The sequence below is a fragment of the Cydia fagiglandana genome, chromosome 4 (genome assembly GCF_963556715.1).
Source record: "Cydia fagiglandana chromosome 4, ilCydFagi1.1, whole genome shotgun sequence".
NCBI lineage: Eukaryota > Metazoa > Arthropoda > Insecta > Lepidoptera > Tortricidae > Cydia > Cydia fagiglandana.
Window position 1 is genome coordinate 17,532,043 of NC_085935.1, and position 18,475 is coordinate 17,550,517.

Sequence of the window (18,475 nt, forward strand, 5' to 3'; positions counted from 1 at the left end):
TGCAGGTGAATATGCTTAAGATTGTCTGGAAACAATCAAATTGTGGATAAAATTGTGTTCCCAAAATTATATAAATAAGCAATTTCCTAAAAGGAACAAGTAGCACGTTTAAGTGTAGAATTGGTAAGATTCGCGTTTTATAAGTATGTAAATTACAATGTTAACGATTGACCTGCATCTGTTTTTAAACTAGCTTAAGACGTTCATTAGTTTGCCGGCTGTACATATTCCGCATATATTTTAATTTTACTTCCGTCGTAGAATCAACGCAACGTTAATACAATTTCTGTGTTTTTGGCATCAAGTTTATTTTATCTACTTATTTTAACAATAAAACTTTAATCATAATTATGTAGTTTCATATTCGTCTACCCAAAATAGGCACTCCATAGTCCATAATATATTTAAATCTAACCTAAGCAAAAATACGTACCTACTTTCATAACAATTTTCTAGGTATACAAAGTATATAATCCCATTGATTCTATTTCTATCTTATTTTAAATATAAATATCTGGAAATCAAAATAAAAACAGATATAATTATAGGTTTTTATATTTTTAAACAACATACAAATTAAAATAATAGAGTAACATTCAAGTTATACTCGAGTGTCTTAGAAATCTCAAAAATTAATCCAAAATATATGAATAAATACTGTGTTCTCTCGGTACTGTATACAGTTAAGTAGTAATAGCAAAGGTTGCCGAAAAGATTCAGTGCCATTTTATGTATTCGTACAAATACCTATGTTATACATCTCTGAGATTTAGTGCAATAAGTATTTAAATAGATCACACCATTTGTAAATTTTCGTTAAATTCAACAACAGCATCGGTTCTCAAACTGGGAACATTTTCGTCGACACCGGTTGATAACAACTATTACAGACTACCACAACCACGAATTTCAAAGTAATCATTATCGCGTTTCACATTTCACTGTTCACTTACTATGTACATAATATCGCACTACCTATTCGGACCTTATTAAAGCACTTACACACATATAAGTTACATTAATAAAATTCCTTTCATTCAAGTATGCCACGAGGATATGCCAGTTTATTGTCTAAAAAGCAAACAAATAAACTGCTATCATTTAGAGTTTAAGTTCCTTAGGGCCGCAGGGGTCTTAATTTGCCAGCCAAAAAGCTACCTTAGATTTATAATATTAGAAGTGAAATTTGATTGTCATTCCGGGCCCGATATGGCGTCCGCGGGACTCAAAAGAACTTGACACTGACATTATAAACGGCTCCTAAGCTGCGTCCTACTTCTATTCGCTCCTGCTGGGCTAGCACATGATTGGGGCGGCAGTATCTCGCGGCGAGAAAGACTACTCGTCCCTCTTTTGTTAACAAAGTTAGAAAAAGACGGATAGTGTATTTCGCCGCGAGATACTGTCGCGCCAATCATGTGCTTGGCCTACTGAGTTAACAGATTCGGTGCGGATGGCTCGACAGGCGTATCATGAAATAATCGCCGCCACAGCCATAAGTTTTCGTAAATGGAAGACGCAACGAATAGGTTAAAGGTGTAACTTATATCTGTGAGCGCTGTAGTAAAGTCATGTGGTCGGTGATATGTTTAGGAGGTAACTTTGTGTATGGCCTCGGCGACGTAGTGCACGTTCTTGTTCGAGAGGCCGGCGACGGAGATGCGCCCGTCCTTGGTGAGGTAGATGTGGTGGTCGCTCGTCAGCTTCTCCACCTGGAACACGAAGGGTTAGGATTTTAGGCCAATTTGTCTACCAAACTACTGTGCTAAATAAGCTTTTACCAATGGCGTAGCGTGAACGAATCTAGCCGTGAGCGAAATCGCATCTGCGAGGCCCTTTTCTTTCACTGTGGTCGAAGGGGCCTCGCCCACGCCTAGCTACGCCACTGGCTTTTACTCATAGTGGTGAAGCCCTAAGACGGACGCCACCGCGAGAATCAGTAACTCTTGAAGTTTTGGTGCAAATGAGTAACTCAGTTTCTCTTGTTGTTTGTTTATGTTTCTCTCATGCTTTTCTGTACGAATATTTAAATATTACGTAATTACTAATTAGGATGTCATACCTGCTCGTTTAGCGAGACGAAAATGAAATCAACTCAAGATTCGTACATACAAGAAAAGCGAATAATGCGAGTATATGCATTCGGACGGCGCATCTCCGAGCATCCCAAGCATTAATGTCAACGGTTTATTAAAAGCTGGCTATTTCTACCTGTTACCGCTGGTAACAGCTGAATATTTTTCTCATCTGTTACTCCTAATAACAACTCTTTTTTCTTCTGGAAATAACCCTCGAGCACCGACCAGTTACACTGGGCTACAGAATAGTACAGATAATTCTGAGGATAGCAAGTCGTAGCGCGAGCTTATAATGGCTCTCAGCGCCGGTACCTTAGTACAAAGATCCAAACTACGCGGAAAGGATGCGGAAGAGTGAAGGCCATACTATCCGGACTGCAGAAAACAAGAAAACCGAGAGCCTAGCCGTGACTCTTGTGTTAAAAAGTTAGTAAACCTGCCTGACAACAACGTCTATACCTATGGCCGGTGAATCAGAACATGCATCTGGTCGGTGACGTGTTGCCACGGCAGCTTGGAGCCGGCGCCTTCCACGCCTTAGCAGAGCTCCTTGCGCATCGTGAACCTTTCCCACCACTTGGCACCTTAGTGCGGTATGCCACCTGTCCAATGTCATTGCGTCTCACTCTCACATTAAGTAAAATGTGAGACGCAGTACACATTGGACAAAGAAATTGGATAGGTGTAATACCACCCTTAGGACAGGGTTCTCCAACTCCAAGCGTCATTCCATCCGGCCCTTGGTATTTTTCCTTCGTATATGACATCTATTTCAATATATAATATGGACCCGGGTATGTCCTTAAACTACGTCCAAGGCCACCGGTGGACGGGCAGCAGCGTCCCTCAAATTCGGTGTACTCGACTGCGATCGCCAACCCATCTGCCAAGCGTGGCGATTATGGCATTCACCCCCCATCAAGGGGGAGGCCTATGTTCAGCAGTGGACGTCTTATGGCTGAGATGATGATGATGATGATATAAATACCTGTTCGGGCTTGAGGCCTGTGAAGCAGAACATCCCGATCTGGTCGGTGATGTGTTGCCACGGCAGCTTGGAGCCGGCGCCTTCCACGCCCTTGCGGAGCTCCTTGCGCATCGTGATGATGCGGTCGGCCATCAGCTTTACGTCCTTCAACCTGGAATCACGGGAGAAAACTGCTTAGATATGTGTAAGTTTTAATCTTTTGGACGCCAACGACCGATATATCCGCATCACAGTTACAACGCCAAAGACGAATTAATCGGTCACACACCACAGAGCAACACAGAGCTACGTGCATATGCATAAACTTCAATTTCAGTTTTGACACTTCAGTGACGTGGCGTCCGAGTAACAGCTTTTGTGTTTGACACGGCGAGCCACGACATTGCGCGACCGGCGGCAGCAATCATAGGTGAGAACGAAAGGTCCGACTGATTTGTCTCGCTCCAAACTATGGTTGCCGCCACCGCTAGTCGCGCAATGTCGTGGCCGAACCGTAAGCGTGTGGTATTAGCTACTAAGGTAAGGTTGGAAATTTGCCTCTGTAATTGACCACATCGCAACTTAAGACCTCTATAATTGACACTGTGCTAAAAAAATCCATTATATTTGCTCTTGTTTTTACCTCTATTATTGAAACGAGTCTTACATATTACCTCTGTAATTGAAATAACGTAGTTGTAGACAGCAGAAACAATATTTTAATAGCATAAATCAATAAAAAACAAAGCATGCTTTTTATATTCTAATAAAACATTCTTCTACAATTCCATTTTTTAAACCCAAATGATAAGAAAATAAAGTGGTAATTAATGTAGTGTCAAAGTGCAAGTATAGTCAGAAGCAAACCCAGAACGTAAGCGTGTAAATCTACTTTAAATGGTTATTTGCACCTCCATAAAAGAAATTTGTCAGAACGCAGCCTCTATTAATGAAAACCTCTATAATTGACACAACGATTTGTTGAACCTCGTTAATGGACACGACCTGCTTAAATGAAAAACCTGGTTAATTGACAAAAACTGGCCGGTCCCTTGAGATTGCAATTATCCAGGTTCCACTGTATAAAGTCTATTTCTATAAGCTTAATCATAAACGTCTGTCAAAATCAAAACTAACAAGCTGAAATCAGTCAAAGGAAAAAAATACAGTCTGTTGTTAATTTTATTAATAAAGGGGTAAACTTTGAGTATTTCAAAAATTAAAGTTGTCACAATGATACAGCATTGAGGTAATAGCAAAATAGATGATGATCACATTTTAACTATCTTTGAAAAAAAAATGTACAAATTTCTAAGTATTTAACACGATTTTTAAGCTTTGTATTTATAGGTTTATCGAACCACGATTTAGAACCAAACTTATCTAGAAAAAAAAGGTACATTAAAATGACAGAATATTTCGTAGATAAAATTCAACTATAAATATGAACATTCTCAGGCAAAAGATAAGGTACTGACCAGAGATCCTTGAGTTTCTGGTCGTTAAGGATGGTCTGCACGATGCGGGCGCCATACAGGGGAGGGTTGGAGTACATGACGCGGATCATGATCTTGAGCTGGGACATGATGATCTTGGCGGTGTTCTCGTCGCCACAGCAAATGATAAGGTACTGACCAGAGGTCCTTGAGTTTCTGGTCGTTAAGGATGGTCTGCACGATGCGGGCGCCGTATAGCGGCGGGTTGGAGTACATGACGCGGATCATGATCTTGAGCTGGGACATGATGATCTTGGCGGTGTTCTCGTCGCCACAGCAAATGATAAGGTACTGACCAGAGATCCTTGAGTTTCTGGTCGTTAAGGATGGTCTGCACGATGCGGGCGCCATACAGGGGAGGGTTGGAGTACATGACGCGGCTCATGATCTTGAGCTGCGACATGATGATCTTGGCGGTGTTCTCGTCGCCACAACAAATGATAAGGTACTGACCAGAGATCCTTGAGTTTCTGGTCGTTAAGGATGGTCTGCACGATGCGGGCGCCATACAGGGGAGGGTTGGAGTACATGACGCGGCTCATGATCTTGAGCTGCGACATGATGATCTTGGCGGTGTTCTCGTCGCTACAACAAAGGATAAGGTACTGACCAGAGGTCCTTGAGTTTCTGGTCGTTAAGGATGGTCTGCACGATGCGGGCGCCGTACAGCGGCGGGTTGGAGTACATGACGCGGATCATGATCTTGAGCTGGGACATGATGATCTTGGCGGTGTTCTCGTCGCCACAGCAAATGGTCAGGGCGCCGGCTCGCTCGCCGTATAAGCCTGAAATTAGAAATATACTTGGTCAAGCAAATCTTGTTAGTTGAAAAGGGCGGCAAATTTGAAAAATCGCGGGTAGCAACACTATGTTTGAATTGTTAGAAAATCGCGTGTCATTTATATCTTATCTGTGGAACTGTTTTGTTTACATTTTATCGTTGTTCGATGTACATTGCTGCTTTTGGTTCGTTTCCCAGGGATACCATACTTTAGTTTGCTTTACATTGCTACTGACATATCCTGCTTGACAGACTATAGTTGCTATATTTTTTTCATTTTCTGGAGTATTTCAGGGTGGTATAATTCCACGTGTCTAATTTCTTTGTCCAATTGTATTTTGTCTCACAGTCTGCAATGAGAGAGTGAGACACAATGACATTGCTGGACCAAGATATTAAACAGATGGAATACCACCCTTACTATGCTCTGTCAAATAAATTTTGTCAAATGTAGAAAATGGCGCGAAATTACATTTTTTACGAGTGAACAATGAAAAACCCTCCGCATTAGGCTTACCAGAGCATCTGACTACATTTTTATTCTTATTCAACTATTTAAATTATCAATGCAATAGCTAAAATTATTAAATCATATTATGACATTAAACATTTTATCTACGTATGCAAGAATAGGTCAGGATCGCGTCTTCAATCGCTGTTGCCATGTCAGACTTATTTAATCTATGCCACTTCATTTTATCAGCAGATGGTATTTTCCTTTAGAAGTTATTATTATCAACATACGGTGATTTTTCCATAGAATAACGATAACCTTAATTAAGACTCCATAAAACAACTGATAAACAACCATGGGTTATATAAGTTTGTTATAACTGTTACGTAGTAATAAATACATTGCTAGGCAGATATTATACTTATCGCTACGATACCTGCCATTACTCGTTTTATAATGTATAGTAGACAAGCACTCTAAAACTATGTAATTCTTACGGTATACACTTTGAGGGCTGTAAAAGATAGAGACCTTGAAATATGGAGATGGTAGGATGGAGGCGCATTAATGCACTAGTGTGCAAATAAAGATCTCTATCTCTTCTCTAATTTAAATGTGTAGTCGAGAGGGTAACGCCTACATAGGCACGACGCACACGCCAGCCTACGCTGCCGGTCGCCTTCTCTGCGGCCGCGAAACCTGGCCCCACTCAAACGGTATCACCAAGCTAGGAGTTGAAAGTAGCTAGTAGTAATAAGGACGCACCCATGTTCTTAGCGAAGCTCTGTGCCAGCATGACCTGGTGTCCGTCCTGCACGAACTGTCGCACGGCGAAGGCGTCGTTGTTCACGTCGCCAGTCGCGAAGCCCTGGTATGCCATGTCGAAGAACGGGAACAGGTGCTTCTTCTTGATCAGCTGGATATTTACAATGAAACGAGGGAATATAAAAAATAGACCTTCTTGTCATAAGAACAAGGTTCAATTAGATAATTGGGCTTTCGTTAAATAATGATGAAGATCTTTTATTCTTAATTCTGGCGCAATACAATATAGGTACCCACTTATGAATTGTCAAAAAAGACAACTATAACAACCCCACACCTCTTACTCAAGAAGAACTAAGCACTAAACTCAACTTACTTGGGGACTTGCTTTTTCAAATTAGTTTACATACATCTTATAATGGATTAATGGCATACAGTATGTGCTATAAAGAAATAAGATAACTTATACTGGATGTCATCATTGCCAAACATCCCGATCTATGATATAATTGCTGATCTAGAAATATTTTTTAAATGTCTTTCGATGTTTTTTGTATCGCGATTAGAACTAGATAAGTAATAACGTTTGATTATGGTTCATCGCTGTAGGTATTTTGTGATATGTAGATGTATTTTCTTCTTATGATACATATAATTATATAAGTAGGTATTTTTATGATACATATAAGAAGAGAATGGGTGCTTTGGGCAATAAACAAGATATAGGCGTAATATATAGGCCCTTGAACTCCTTATCAACTCGGCGTCAGTTGTATGTATGATGTGCTTAGAAGTGTGATGTATGTTCAATACGAATAAAGAATATTATGAATCGTTTTTAGAAGTGTCGTTTTCATATATCAACGATAAAAACTACTTTACAAGCAACATTTGAATAAGCACATATGTGTTGAGGTTTAGGTATTTGTATGCTCCAAAAAGCGTTGTTAATAGTTTTGTGTTGTTTACTGAACTGACGTAAATTAATTGTTGTGCGATCTTAGCTAATATGTTGTAAAGTAGTGGACATCTGTGGCCATAATACACTTGTGTTCGAGATTTTTCTTATCGAGTTGTACTAGGAGCCTTTAACCTTTTGACCGCCAAAGATGTCAACTGATGCGCCCAATATCAATCTTCGTACATTCCGACAAGGTTGATGCATAGACTAGGAATCCTCTAGACCAGCGGTCGGAAACCTGCGGCCCGCGGGCCGCATGCGGCTCATGAACCTGTCACTTGCGGCCCGAGTGCCGCCTTGGCTATTTTGTATGTAGTAGTGACAAACGACAATGTCTCGTAAAATCATAAATATTAACAAAGTACGGCCCGCGTCACCTCCGTTAACTACTATGTGACCCTTGGCTGCTAAAAGGTTACCGAGCGCTGCTCTAGACCGAGCTTAGAGCAATTATTTCATGCAACCGATGATGCCAAAAATGCGGGGGTGCGCGGGACGAGGTGAGCGAAGTCCCGTGTCGTGATTGGTCCGTTCAAAGACACCGACGTCACACAAAACAATCAACTCGAACATGGAGTAAAATTACCGTATGCGTGGCAGAGGGGGTAGCGCGACTATGCTCAGTCTGGAGGATGGTTTGGCTGTGGGTTGATGACGCGCCGCTCACCATAGGCGTGGCGTTCGAAGGTTTAATGCGTCAAAGCATGGTTACACAGCCCAGCAATATTAATCCAAGACGTACGTAGTAAAACGCACTCACCTGAGAAAGCTCCTTCCATTGCTCTTTGTTGGGGTCGACGCCGGTGGGGTTGTGGGCGCACGCGTGGAGCAGGATGACCGAGCCGTCGGGGATTTTCTGCAACCCACAAAAAACTTAGTTCGTGTCTGTCTGACAAAACTTTTTCGTCACTAAGGGGCGGTTCCACCAAACCGTCTCTCACCGTTAGTGTTCGCAATTTGTTTTGTATAGGAAATTTCATACTTCACTGCTGTTTGACGTTAATCAGTCTGTTAAATGTGGATGGTGCAACTGGGCCTTAAAGCAGCGGCAAAAAACACAGCAGCATGTTTGAAAAAAACAGCTACATTTTATTTGAATAATTCCGAAAGCGCGTACTCAATATGCGTATTCAGTTAAAAATCCAAAAATGTAAATGCAGCCTCGAGCCTCGAGGTCTCTTTCACAAATTGTGTCAAGTTTGTGACAAAAAACTATCAATAGAAACAATGCAATGTGCAGCAGTGAGTGAGTGAGTATATCAGAGGCGTGGCAAATAATAAATACCTACATAAATAATTTTGCACAGGTTATTGAAGAATCAAAATCCATTATTACCTTGAGGAGTGGCGAAAATAGGTTTCATTCATACATTAACAACTACACTATTATCAAGTAGATACTATTTATAAACATAATAACAGCGGTTTTGAAGACGAAGAACGAAGAGTACGTGCATTTGGATTGGATTTCAGTAGTTTTACTTGCTTCATCAAGAACAGATTTCACAAGTAAACAGTTTAGAAAAGACAATTATTGAAAGACAGTCTTCTTATTTCTTTAAAATAGTTGATGTATTTTGTAGATCAGGGAATTATAATTTTGTACCCAATGGTCAGCATAAGGAGACTTAGTGCTAAATGCTAATGTTCTGTCTATGTGCAACTGCACCTGTTAACATGTGAGCACGTCGAATGCAATTAGATCGCTGCGGTTGACATACTTCTGTAACTCGCGTAACTATGGAGCGAGGTCACTTCCGTGCAATCAATCTTCTAATAACATTCTATTGGGCATACAAATGTTTTGCGAAACAAAACGATTTAAATGGTGAACCCAAAATATTGCGAGAGTACCCATTGGCCCAATTTAAACTTAAGTCAAAACATCATAAGCCCCAAACGGATTAACTGATGTGTGCTTTTATCGAAAGTCTTATAGGGTAATTGCGTCAGTTTCAAAAACGCAGAACATATTTCCACCAAACGTAGCTAAGAACCATCGCGGCATATAGGGTCATTGCGTCAGTTCACCGTCCAGTGCCTGTTTCCGTCCACTTGGCGTAGTTGCCACAAATAATTGTGTATAATTAAAAATTATTGTGTTTAATACGCCATTACCCTATGGTTCGCGGTATGGTTATATATGTCGCGATGGTTCTTAGCTATGTTTGGTGGAAATAAGTTCTGCGTTTTTTAATTACGACCTTTTTAATTACGACGTTCGCATTTGACCGTTATTAAGGTATTTATTATACTACACGCGATTTCTCCAGATTTGACTTATTATAAACGGAATTTGATGACGCTCCCGTTATCAGTGATATAAGTGGATATCGCAATATTAAAGTATTATGCAAGACCCACCGTAGATTCTATTATCATATTTATCATTATCACGCCATGGCCACGGATGGGTGCCGTGGTCGTTATCAAAACCGGACTGAATCGGTTACACGGAGCTTACAAGCAGTTGCTATGATAAATTAGCAAGTTGTTTTTATGTTTTGATTTGGTGTCTGCCAATAGCTTTGATTGAATATCACAGGAAGAATATATTTTTAGTTCCTATGTATTTTTAAACGTTTACTGAAATAGTTTCGTCGAAGGTCAAGGCTATCTGGCGAGATGAATTCGGTCAGTCACACTCAGAATGGGGTGATTCGTTGGTAGTTCTTCCAGTCTGGTAATATTCTTGCCTGTGGTGTTCTAGTGCACAACCCATTCTAGATGGTATAGATCTGAGAATGGTAGCCAAAAGAGGGCCTCTGGTTTTTAAAATTACAGATGAACCAAACACTTGCTTTTTATCTCATCTGATGACAGGCAGAGCCGAAGATGCATTGGCTGTCCCGTTTCGGCTACGAAACGCAGTGTGCGTGCACGCCCGACGCTGATGCCAAACGTTTGTATGGCAATGTATGGCGGTTAGCGTAAGCGTCCAGTGTCGACTCTCGGAGCTTGCATTCCGCAGCCCACGCGCGTTTAAGAGCCTATTAACTTTTTTACTTTAATTATTTTTGTCATCATTAAACATGTTTATAAATAACATCTACTCACGTTGATATCTTCAAGGGCACCCTGGAAGTCCAACCCGCAGGTCTTAGGGTCGTAGTAGCGGTACTTCTTGTGGTTGATCTTGAGGGTGTTGCAGATCTGGGGGTGGTTGCCCCACGTGGGGTTGGGCATCCACACTTCCTTGTCGCCGTAGTGTTTGAGGAGGAACTCGAAGCCGAGCCGTAGGGCGCCGGTTCCGGACAGGGTCTGATAATAAATAAATATATTGGAGTTAGCTTTGAAGTTTGTAGTTTTGTGAACGAATCTGGCTTTTACTATAGACAAGATTTGAACAGTGGCGTCAAATCTTACAGTGCACTGAATATGTTCAACAGCTCGCCCTCTGGGGTGTAGCCTCCTGAGACCCAGAAGCAAATGTTTTGTTTTTGAAATTGGAACTCTTAGTTACACAAGGAAAGTTCAAAATAGATTTTGGAATATGTACAAAAAATTGTACGCAGGGACTTAGGAGGATAGGATTGTGAGGCACATAGTAGTAGTAGTGTAGACAAAGTGTAGGTACTAATTGAAGTATATCAGGGATCCAGTTGGCCTGATTGGGGCTGCCCGTAGGGTCGGCCCTGTTTCCTTTTCGCGGGCCAGATTGTATAGAATTTGGCTACTTTTCGGGCCAGATTGGCAGGCTTGGGGCCCAGGCCGCGTAGCCAAGATGCCGATCGCTTACGCTCCGTAGCGATCGAAACGCAACTGTCACTGTCGCACTAATATGGAAAGTGTTAGAGAGACATAATGCTTTTCGTTGTCGAAGCGATAGCGATTGTAACCTTGGCTAGGCCGGCTGATCTGTTTGGAGACATTTGATGCAGATAAACTAGATTTGATTTAGGAGACCAATGACTTTTTGGTCAAAATAGGGCTGCTGAACTAGATGACCTACCTGTACGGTGGCGTTGGACTTGTCGGCCAAGACGGGGCTGTTGTCACCGAAGGCTAGCTTCGCCACGGCGTCCGTGTAGCTCGCCTCGCCACTGATTGGCGCGTATTCATGGTTCAGGCCTTTGCTGTAGAGTACTTCCTCGGCCTGTTGACAAGATGAGATTGGTATTACTTAAGACATGTTAAAATTGAGATTGGTGAATGTGGTTCAAGGATTACCCCAAGAATTTTTTTGTACACAGCTGAGTAAGACAATATTAACTTTTGATATGAACAGCACAATGCCAAAATTTATTCTTTATAAGAAGTGGTTGCAATTCCAGATGTGTCACATTAGCATTACCAACTTTTATATGATAGGCGTAAGATTATACCTACACTGTGCCTACAGGGACAAAGCTTAGATTCCCATAATGTGGTAGTGTCATTGCGGCTATGGCCTTTTGTAGGCGCATCTCGATGTTGGCACATAAGTAAGCAAATAGAAAGAAAGACTATACTTCGTATCAACTTACTTTCTTAACGGACGGCAGCACAAAGGGTTGACCGTTGTCGTCGCGGTACGCACCGACGCCGAGATTCACCTTCCTGCTATCAGTGTCTCGCTTGTAGGCCTCCGTGATGCCCAGGATCACGTCTGGCGGGCCCATCTGCACTTGGCTCCACCAGTGGCTGTAGAACTTAAAACATTAGTAAACTTTTTAGGTGGACACGGACTGATGCGGTCTAACAAGCAAACAGGACCACACCACCACATGTTTTTTAGTTATAATATGTAATCTTATATGGATAAATGTATCATGATGTCATTTCTTGATTCTTATTAAAAATGCAAATTTCAATATCAATATATCCAGGGAAAAAAGGTTACATATCAGAATACCGAAAACTGATTTACCTAATGTTGAATCACCTATGCTTGATTCACCTATTTTTAAATTACCTATCGATCATTTTACCTAAACATTGACTGACCTAAGTTTATAATACCTAAGCTTAAATAACCTAATGGACGAAACACCTAATGCACGATATACCTAATGCACGTTTTACCTACTGCACGTTTCACCTAAAGCTATTATACCTAATGCACGCATCACCTATAGCTGATATACCTAATGGACGATACACCTAAAGCTGATATACCTAATGAACGATGTACCTAAACTTGATTTACCTAATGGACGAAATACCTAAAACTGTTAAACCTATCGCACGAAATACCTAAAGTTGAAATACATCCTGAACGAATTACCTAATGTTGATATGCCTAATGCACGGAATACCTAAAGTTTATATACATAGTACAAAATTCATATCATTTTGCCGAATGATCAAGTGGCAACTCCACCCAATAAATCGTATGATTTTCCAACCTTACAGTAGAAACTGTTGTTTGGAGAACAACTTAAAAATACACTTTTTGTAACGCTACTTTTTAGGTAGTAGAATGATTTTGTAAGTCTAATACTAAATTAGTTATCTTATCAAAAACTTAACATCATCATCATCAAAGTTAACATCATGACAATGAAATAAAAGTCGGTTTTGGCACTGTTTGGAGTGTTTGGTCGCAGTTAACCTAACACGCTCCTCCTCGCTTTGCTCGTCGTCGCACCTATCTCGACTCTGGCAAATGACTAGACCTTATATTATAATATAAAATGGTAAGCCAATTGAATGATTTGGCTAAAAAAATGTATACCAAATGTTGTATGTCCTAATAATATTCTACTAAACAATAATTAGGTATATTTTTGATTTAAGGTACATATTTCGTTCATTACGTGCATCGACTTCAGGTATTTCGTGCATTAGGTGTATCGAATTTAGGTATTTCGTTCATTAGGTATGTTAACTTTAGTTAATTCGATCATTAGGTATACCGACTTTAGGTAATTCGTGCAGTAGGTATGTTAACTTTAGGCAATTCGATCATTAGGTATACCGAGTTTAGGTATTTTGTGCGTTAGGTATATCAACATTAGGTGTTTCGTGTATTAGGTATATTAGCTTTAGGTATTTCGAGTATTAGGTGTTTTAACTTTAGGTAAATCGAGCATAGGTATTCTGAGCTTAGATAAACCAATTGTAGGTGAAACGTGCAATAGGTAATTCGTTCATTAGGTGTTATGAGCTTAGGTTAATTGATCATTAGGTATTTAAAAAAATAGGTGAAACGAGCATAGGTGATTCAACATTAGGTAAACCGATTTTCGGTATTCTGATATGTAACCGAAAAAAAGTAACATATGTCTAGAGATAAATTTTAAATTTGTGTCATAAAAAAAAGGAAGATGCAATAAAACCATCATTTGTGTTACTCTTGCAGAATGATCCATATTTTAACCCTACAGATGATTACTCAATAAACTCAATTGAAAAGACCTCATAACCACTTGACCGTCCGACGATAGTATAGTATCCGAAAAAAATATGCTCTTAACCGTCCGCGGGAACCTTACTATCCAAAGGGGTGGAAGATTTGATTTCAGAGCCATCTAACGGAATATTTCGGCATTATTTACTAATTCTCTTGATGCAACAACATAGCCTAACTAAATAGTTCGCTCTAAAAAAAATTTGATGGCAGTGTAGTTATAATTTTTGTAGAAAATTGTGAATGCGCTGCGCGGGACGTACATTGCTAAAAAACCCCGGACGGTTGACAGGAAAACAGTCTCACAGGCCGGACGGTTGAGTGGATAAAAGCTACCCCCTGGGATAGGATACAAGTTCAAACAATAGGAAGAAGAATAGCACTCTGTTTTTATTTTTTGTTTGCAATACTGTAATGTTAGTAATGTACTTATATGGTAATGAACTATAACCTTATAGTTCATTATTTCCTCTTTTCAGTGTATTTTAACTAGGTATTATATATTTTTAAAACTTAAAAATTACTCTTATTATCAGTCATTAGCACACTGATAACAGAATACTCAATATTAAAATCTTAAACTATCTCTTTGGATTTATTGATCAAAAAAACTTAATGTGTAAAAATTTTTTTTTTTTTTTATTATGAATGGGCTTACTCATGGCCACAGAATTATGTTATGAGGCATGTTATTTAAAATAATTTGGCCAAGTCCGAGATAGCTCGAGGCATTTAGTGTTCCGTACGGCTACCATCAGTTTGGCATTGACATAAACGATATCGTGAACGTAATTTACTTCCTATAGGTATATCTCTTTCGCACTAATATGTCAGTACGAGCGAGATGCATAGAAAGTAAATTACGTTCACGCCCACGGTAGCGTTTATGTCAATGCCAAACTGACGGTAGCCGTACCGCTCGCATCGTTACATTTTACAGAGGTTGTTTGCCTGTTTTTAGGATACCGTATTCAACTACACACACAGAACAATAGTACAAAGTGTCTAAGTGCGAAGGCCGAAGGCCGAGCTTTAGCAAAATGTCATCGCTTTAGCACAGAGCAATAGTACAAGTGTCTAAATGTGAACGCCAAAGGCCGACCTCCGCGTAGCCCGAAGGCCCGAAGCGTCCAGGATGTCAGTGCTTTAACACAGAACAATAGTACAAGTGTCTAAATGCGAAAGCCGAAGGCCGAGCTCCGCGTAGGGCCGAAGGCCCGAAGCGTCCAGGATGTTAGTACTTAAACACAGAACAATAGTATAAGTATCTAAATGCGGAGGCCGAAGGCCGAGCTCCGCGTAGGGCCGAAGGCCCAAAGCGTCCAGGCTGTCAGTTCTGTGTTTAACCACTGACATCTTGCAGGCTTCGGGCCTTCAGCCCTACGCGGAGCTCGGCCTCCGGCCTTCGCATTTAGACACTTGTATTAATTACCTGTGTTTAGAACTGACATCCTGGATGCTTCGGGCTTTCGGCCCAATGCGACTTCAGCGTTTGGATCTTGCGACTTAGACACTTGTACTTAAAAATACTTGGAAAAGTTACGGGAGGCGCGCGTCTGTCGGACGCTTCGGATCTTCGAATCGCTCCTTCGGCCTTTGCATTTAGTTAGATTCTTGTACTATTGCTTTGTGTTTGATTACCGAAGTCAAGCATCTCGCGAATGCTTGATGTATTATAATAATTTAGAGTAAGGCCAAGCGCGCACCGCGATTTTTTGTCCTACGATAATTTTGTCGCAGAAATGCAACGTATGTGTTTATATGTTAGTGCGCGCATATGCGACAAAAAAATCGCAGCGATTTTAAAATTGTGATTTGTCACATTTTTCCTTGATTGTTCGCGACGCGATTGTCGCAAAGTGAATTGCAGCATGCGGAGTTGTATGGCCCCGCGCGCACTATGATAATAAAATCGCAAACCGGCCGGACCTCAGTCGGCATTTCGCTCTCCAAACCCCAACATCTCGGCACCTGCATCTCCAATGGAGTCTCAAAATGAGACGCTAGATGTTGACCATTTAATTATGGAAATAGACGGGGATCACCTTTGTGTTATAAATGCTCAAAGTCATACAGCAATCGCATATTAAAGACACGTTTCATGACAAGCGACTGGTACGAAATCCATGTTGAGAATGAACAAATCGTCGACTTTTTCATCGCAGTGCGCGCAGTGAATTTTCTGCGATATATTACAGCGCGATTCTAAAATCGTGTCGCAAAAATTAATATCGTGGTGCGCGCTTGGCCTATAATACTTACCTTAAATGTATACTCCTTCAATTTGAATTTAGAACTCATTATTATTTTTTATTTGTTTTTGTTTCTAGTTCTATGCCATATATATAGACTTTAATATTATTTAGAACTGCTAAAAAACAAGATCGGCTTACTTTAAATATTTCGTCAATTTTACCTTTGTTTCTAAAAACTGTGATATTTAACTGTCATATACTATTAATGTCTTCCAAAATTATTTTCTCGTAACAGGACTGAGGGGCTACCGCGAAAACCAAAATTCGCAATTTGCGGGGACCTTTCTCTTTTACTCCAATGAAAGCGTAATTAGAGTGACAGAGAAAAATGCTCGCAATTTGCGAACTTCTATTTTCGCGGTTATAGCCCTGAATCTTGTTGCTCACCGATCCGTTCAAAAATATACATAAGTACTGATAATTAATAGATATTATAATTATACAATTAATACAGAAATGTGTAAAAAACAATTGTTTCGACGAATCAGATACTCTCAATAAAATCTATACATGAGGCCAAAGCTGTTCATAAATATTAAATGACTTTATTATCTCTATACGCCTTACTAACTCTGTGTCCTATTGTGGAAAAAAAAAACACAACGACAGTCAAGAACGGAATTCTTAATTTGAATTTTTCAGATTTTTTGAGATGCCTAGTCCATTGGTTGGAAAGCCCGTTCGAAATTGAAACTTATTTGCAATATAATAAGGTCGTATTTTGTAGATCTCTCTCATACTTATAGTAGGCTATTGAGATAAAATTAAATATCCCACAAAAATAAGCAAGCAGAATTAAACTTTGTGTCAAAGACATAAGTCATAAATTTCAATGCCAAAGTTTTAACTAAGGATGTTTCTCGCCTAATATGAATTGACCAGTGTAAGCATCAGTTAGCTAGCCCTAAGCAACCAAAGGTCAAGCTGCAGTTGAAAAACTAATAAAGATAAAGTTAAGCTGATAATTTTCCCGCCGTCTCCATGCTTCTTTAAGTTGGGTATTGACTGGTCAGCTGCCTGTTAGCTATAGTTTTCGCGAAAATCGCCAGGACAGAGGTAAAAATTTTTGTATGAAAACTTGCAACTTTAAATGCATTTTTTGACGAAACTATTGCAGTCTAAAATGAAGTCAAAATCAGTCCATCAACTCAATTTTTTGCAAGCTTTCTAATGGTACCCCACACGATTCTTACAAATGAAAAAAGTTTCAGCCTACCCCTCTCAACCCCCTAAATTTCCCCCTTTAATAAGAAATAAGCAGTTTTGACTTATTTACAATATGAGTGGTGGTAATTGCTATAACTGTTCCAAATTTTAGGTATCTATGTCAAACGGTCTCTGAGAAAAACGTATTTAACTGATTTGCAAGACCGAAGTGATCCCATAAGTGTTCCGTAAACAAAGTTTTGTACGGAACACTAAAAATACAATTAAGTATTAGTAGGCTAGTTTCAGTGTTGTAATGACTGCAGCATTACAGGTGTTAGCCTTGTTAGGTATGTATAGGTCCCAACTGCATTGCTGTCTTTTTCAATGCAGATGTAGTCCAGCTCCAGCTAGTCCCTAAATGACCGGTATGACTGGAAACCGAAAATAGAGTAGGATACTTTCTTATTAGTACCTAGTTTTCTAATAAGAAAACAGTTTCAATAGACAAAATAACCTAACACAAGGTCATATTGTATATCTACAATATAATTATACTACTAGTCCTAGCTCAGTAAACATGCAGATCTTTAACTATAACTATTGGTGTATTACGTAAATAGCCGGGTGGTGCCGGCGAGGTGTACTTTACCTGGCTCTCGCCGCAGCCGCGCCGATGGCTTCAACATTGTTAGTTTTAAGCACTTGAACCGATAAATTCTTTAGCGCGTGAGCCATTTTTACGGCGTTTGTATGGCACGTGGAGCGACACTGCAATAACTGGCGTTAGCGCTACAAGCCGGGTTCCAGCGCTGCGCTTATCACGGCAAGGCGAGATTAGATTACGGACGTTACGGACCCAAAAAAATGCGAAATATCATATGTTTGATAGGGTAACCTTCCCAAAATACCGATAATTGCAAGTAAAGCAATCGCAAGTTGATTAATTAGTATATTGTTCCTTTGATAATAGTGGTTCATTACTACATTTTAAACTATATTGTGCACTACTTTAAAACCTATCATCCTATCAATACATTAAGCTTCATATCAAATAAAAGCAGATATATGCCAAAATTTCTTGAATCTTCATGGAAACGGAATTTTATGGCAACATTCTTAATAAAACGTCAGTTTCAGCAAATGCGTCACAGCGTCAATGTCAACGAGAGGTCAATTTTCAAGGTTCCGTAGTAAATATTTATTTTATATGACCGATTACTGATGTGAGTGATGTGTAT

The 18,475-nt window shown here is 40.0% G+C and overlaps 1 protein-coding gene across 1 annotated transcript; it reads right to left on the reverse strand.

Moving 5' to 3' along the window:
• Window positions 1-542: 542 nt before the first annotated feature.
• LOC134663966 (aspartate aminotransferase, mitochondrial) lies at window positions 543-18,073 on the reverse strand. The gene is made up of 9 exons (XM_063520521.1): window positions 17,887-18,073; window positions 11,969-12,125; window positions 11,455-11,598; window positions 10,560-10,763; window positions 8,263-8,358; window positions 6,542-6,692; window positions 5,152-5,326; window positions 3,067-3,217; window positions 543-1,712 (listed from the first exon to the last, which is right to left on the reverse strand). Exons 1-9 carry the CDS (start codon window positions 17,970-17,972, stop codon window positions 1,590-1,592), a joined length of 1,287 nt encoding a protein of 428 aa, XP_063376591.1. The 5' UTR covers window positions 17,973-18,073; the 3' UTR covers window positions 543-1,589.
• Between the last annotated feature and the right edge of the window lie 402 nt (window positions 18,074-18,475).

What these genes read in the sequence shown, in the direction of transcription:
- LOC134663966 (XM_063520521.1), bottom strand. Translation starts at nt 17,972, where the DNA reads ATGGCTCACGCGCTAAAGAATTTATCGGTTCAAGTGCTTAAAACTAAC. An exon ending in AGTCCAACGCCACCGTACAG is followed by an intron (nt 10,764 to 11,454) that starts GTAGGTCATCTA and finishes ATTTATTATCAG; the next exon opens with ACCCTGTCCGGAACCGGCGC. An exon ending in GAGCTTCGCTAAGAACATGG is followed by an intron (nt 5,327 to 6,541) that starts GTGCGTCCTTAT and finishes TTCTAATTTCAG; the next exon opens with GCTTATACGGCGAGCGAGCC.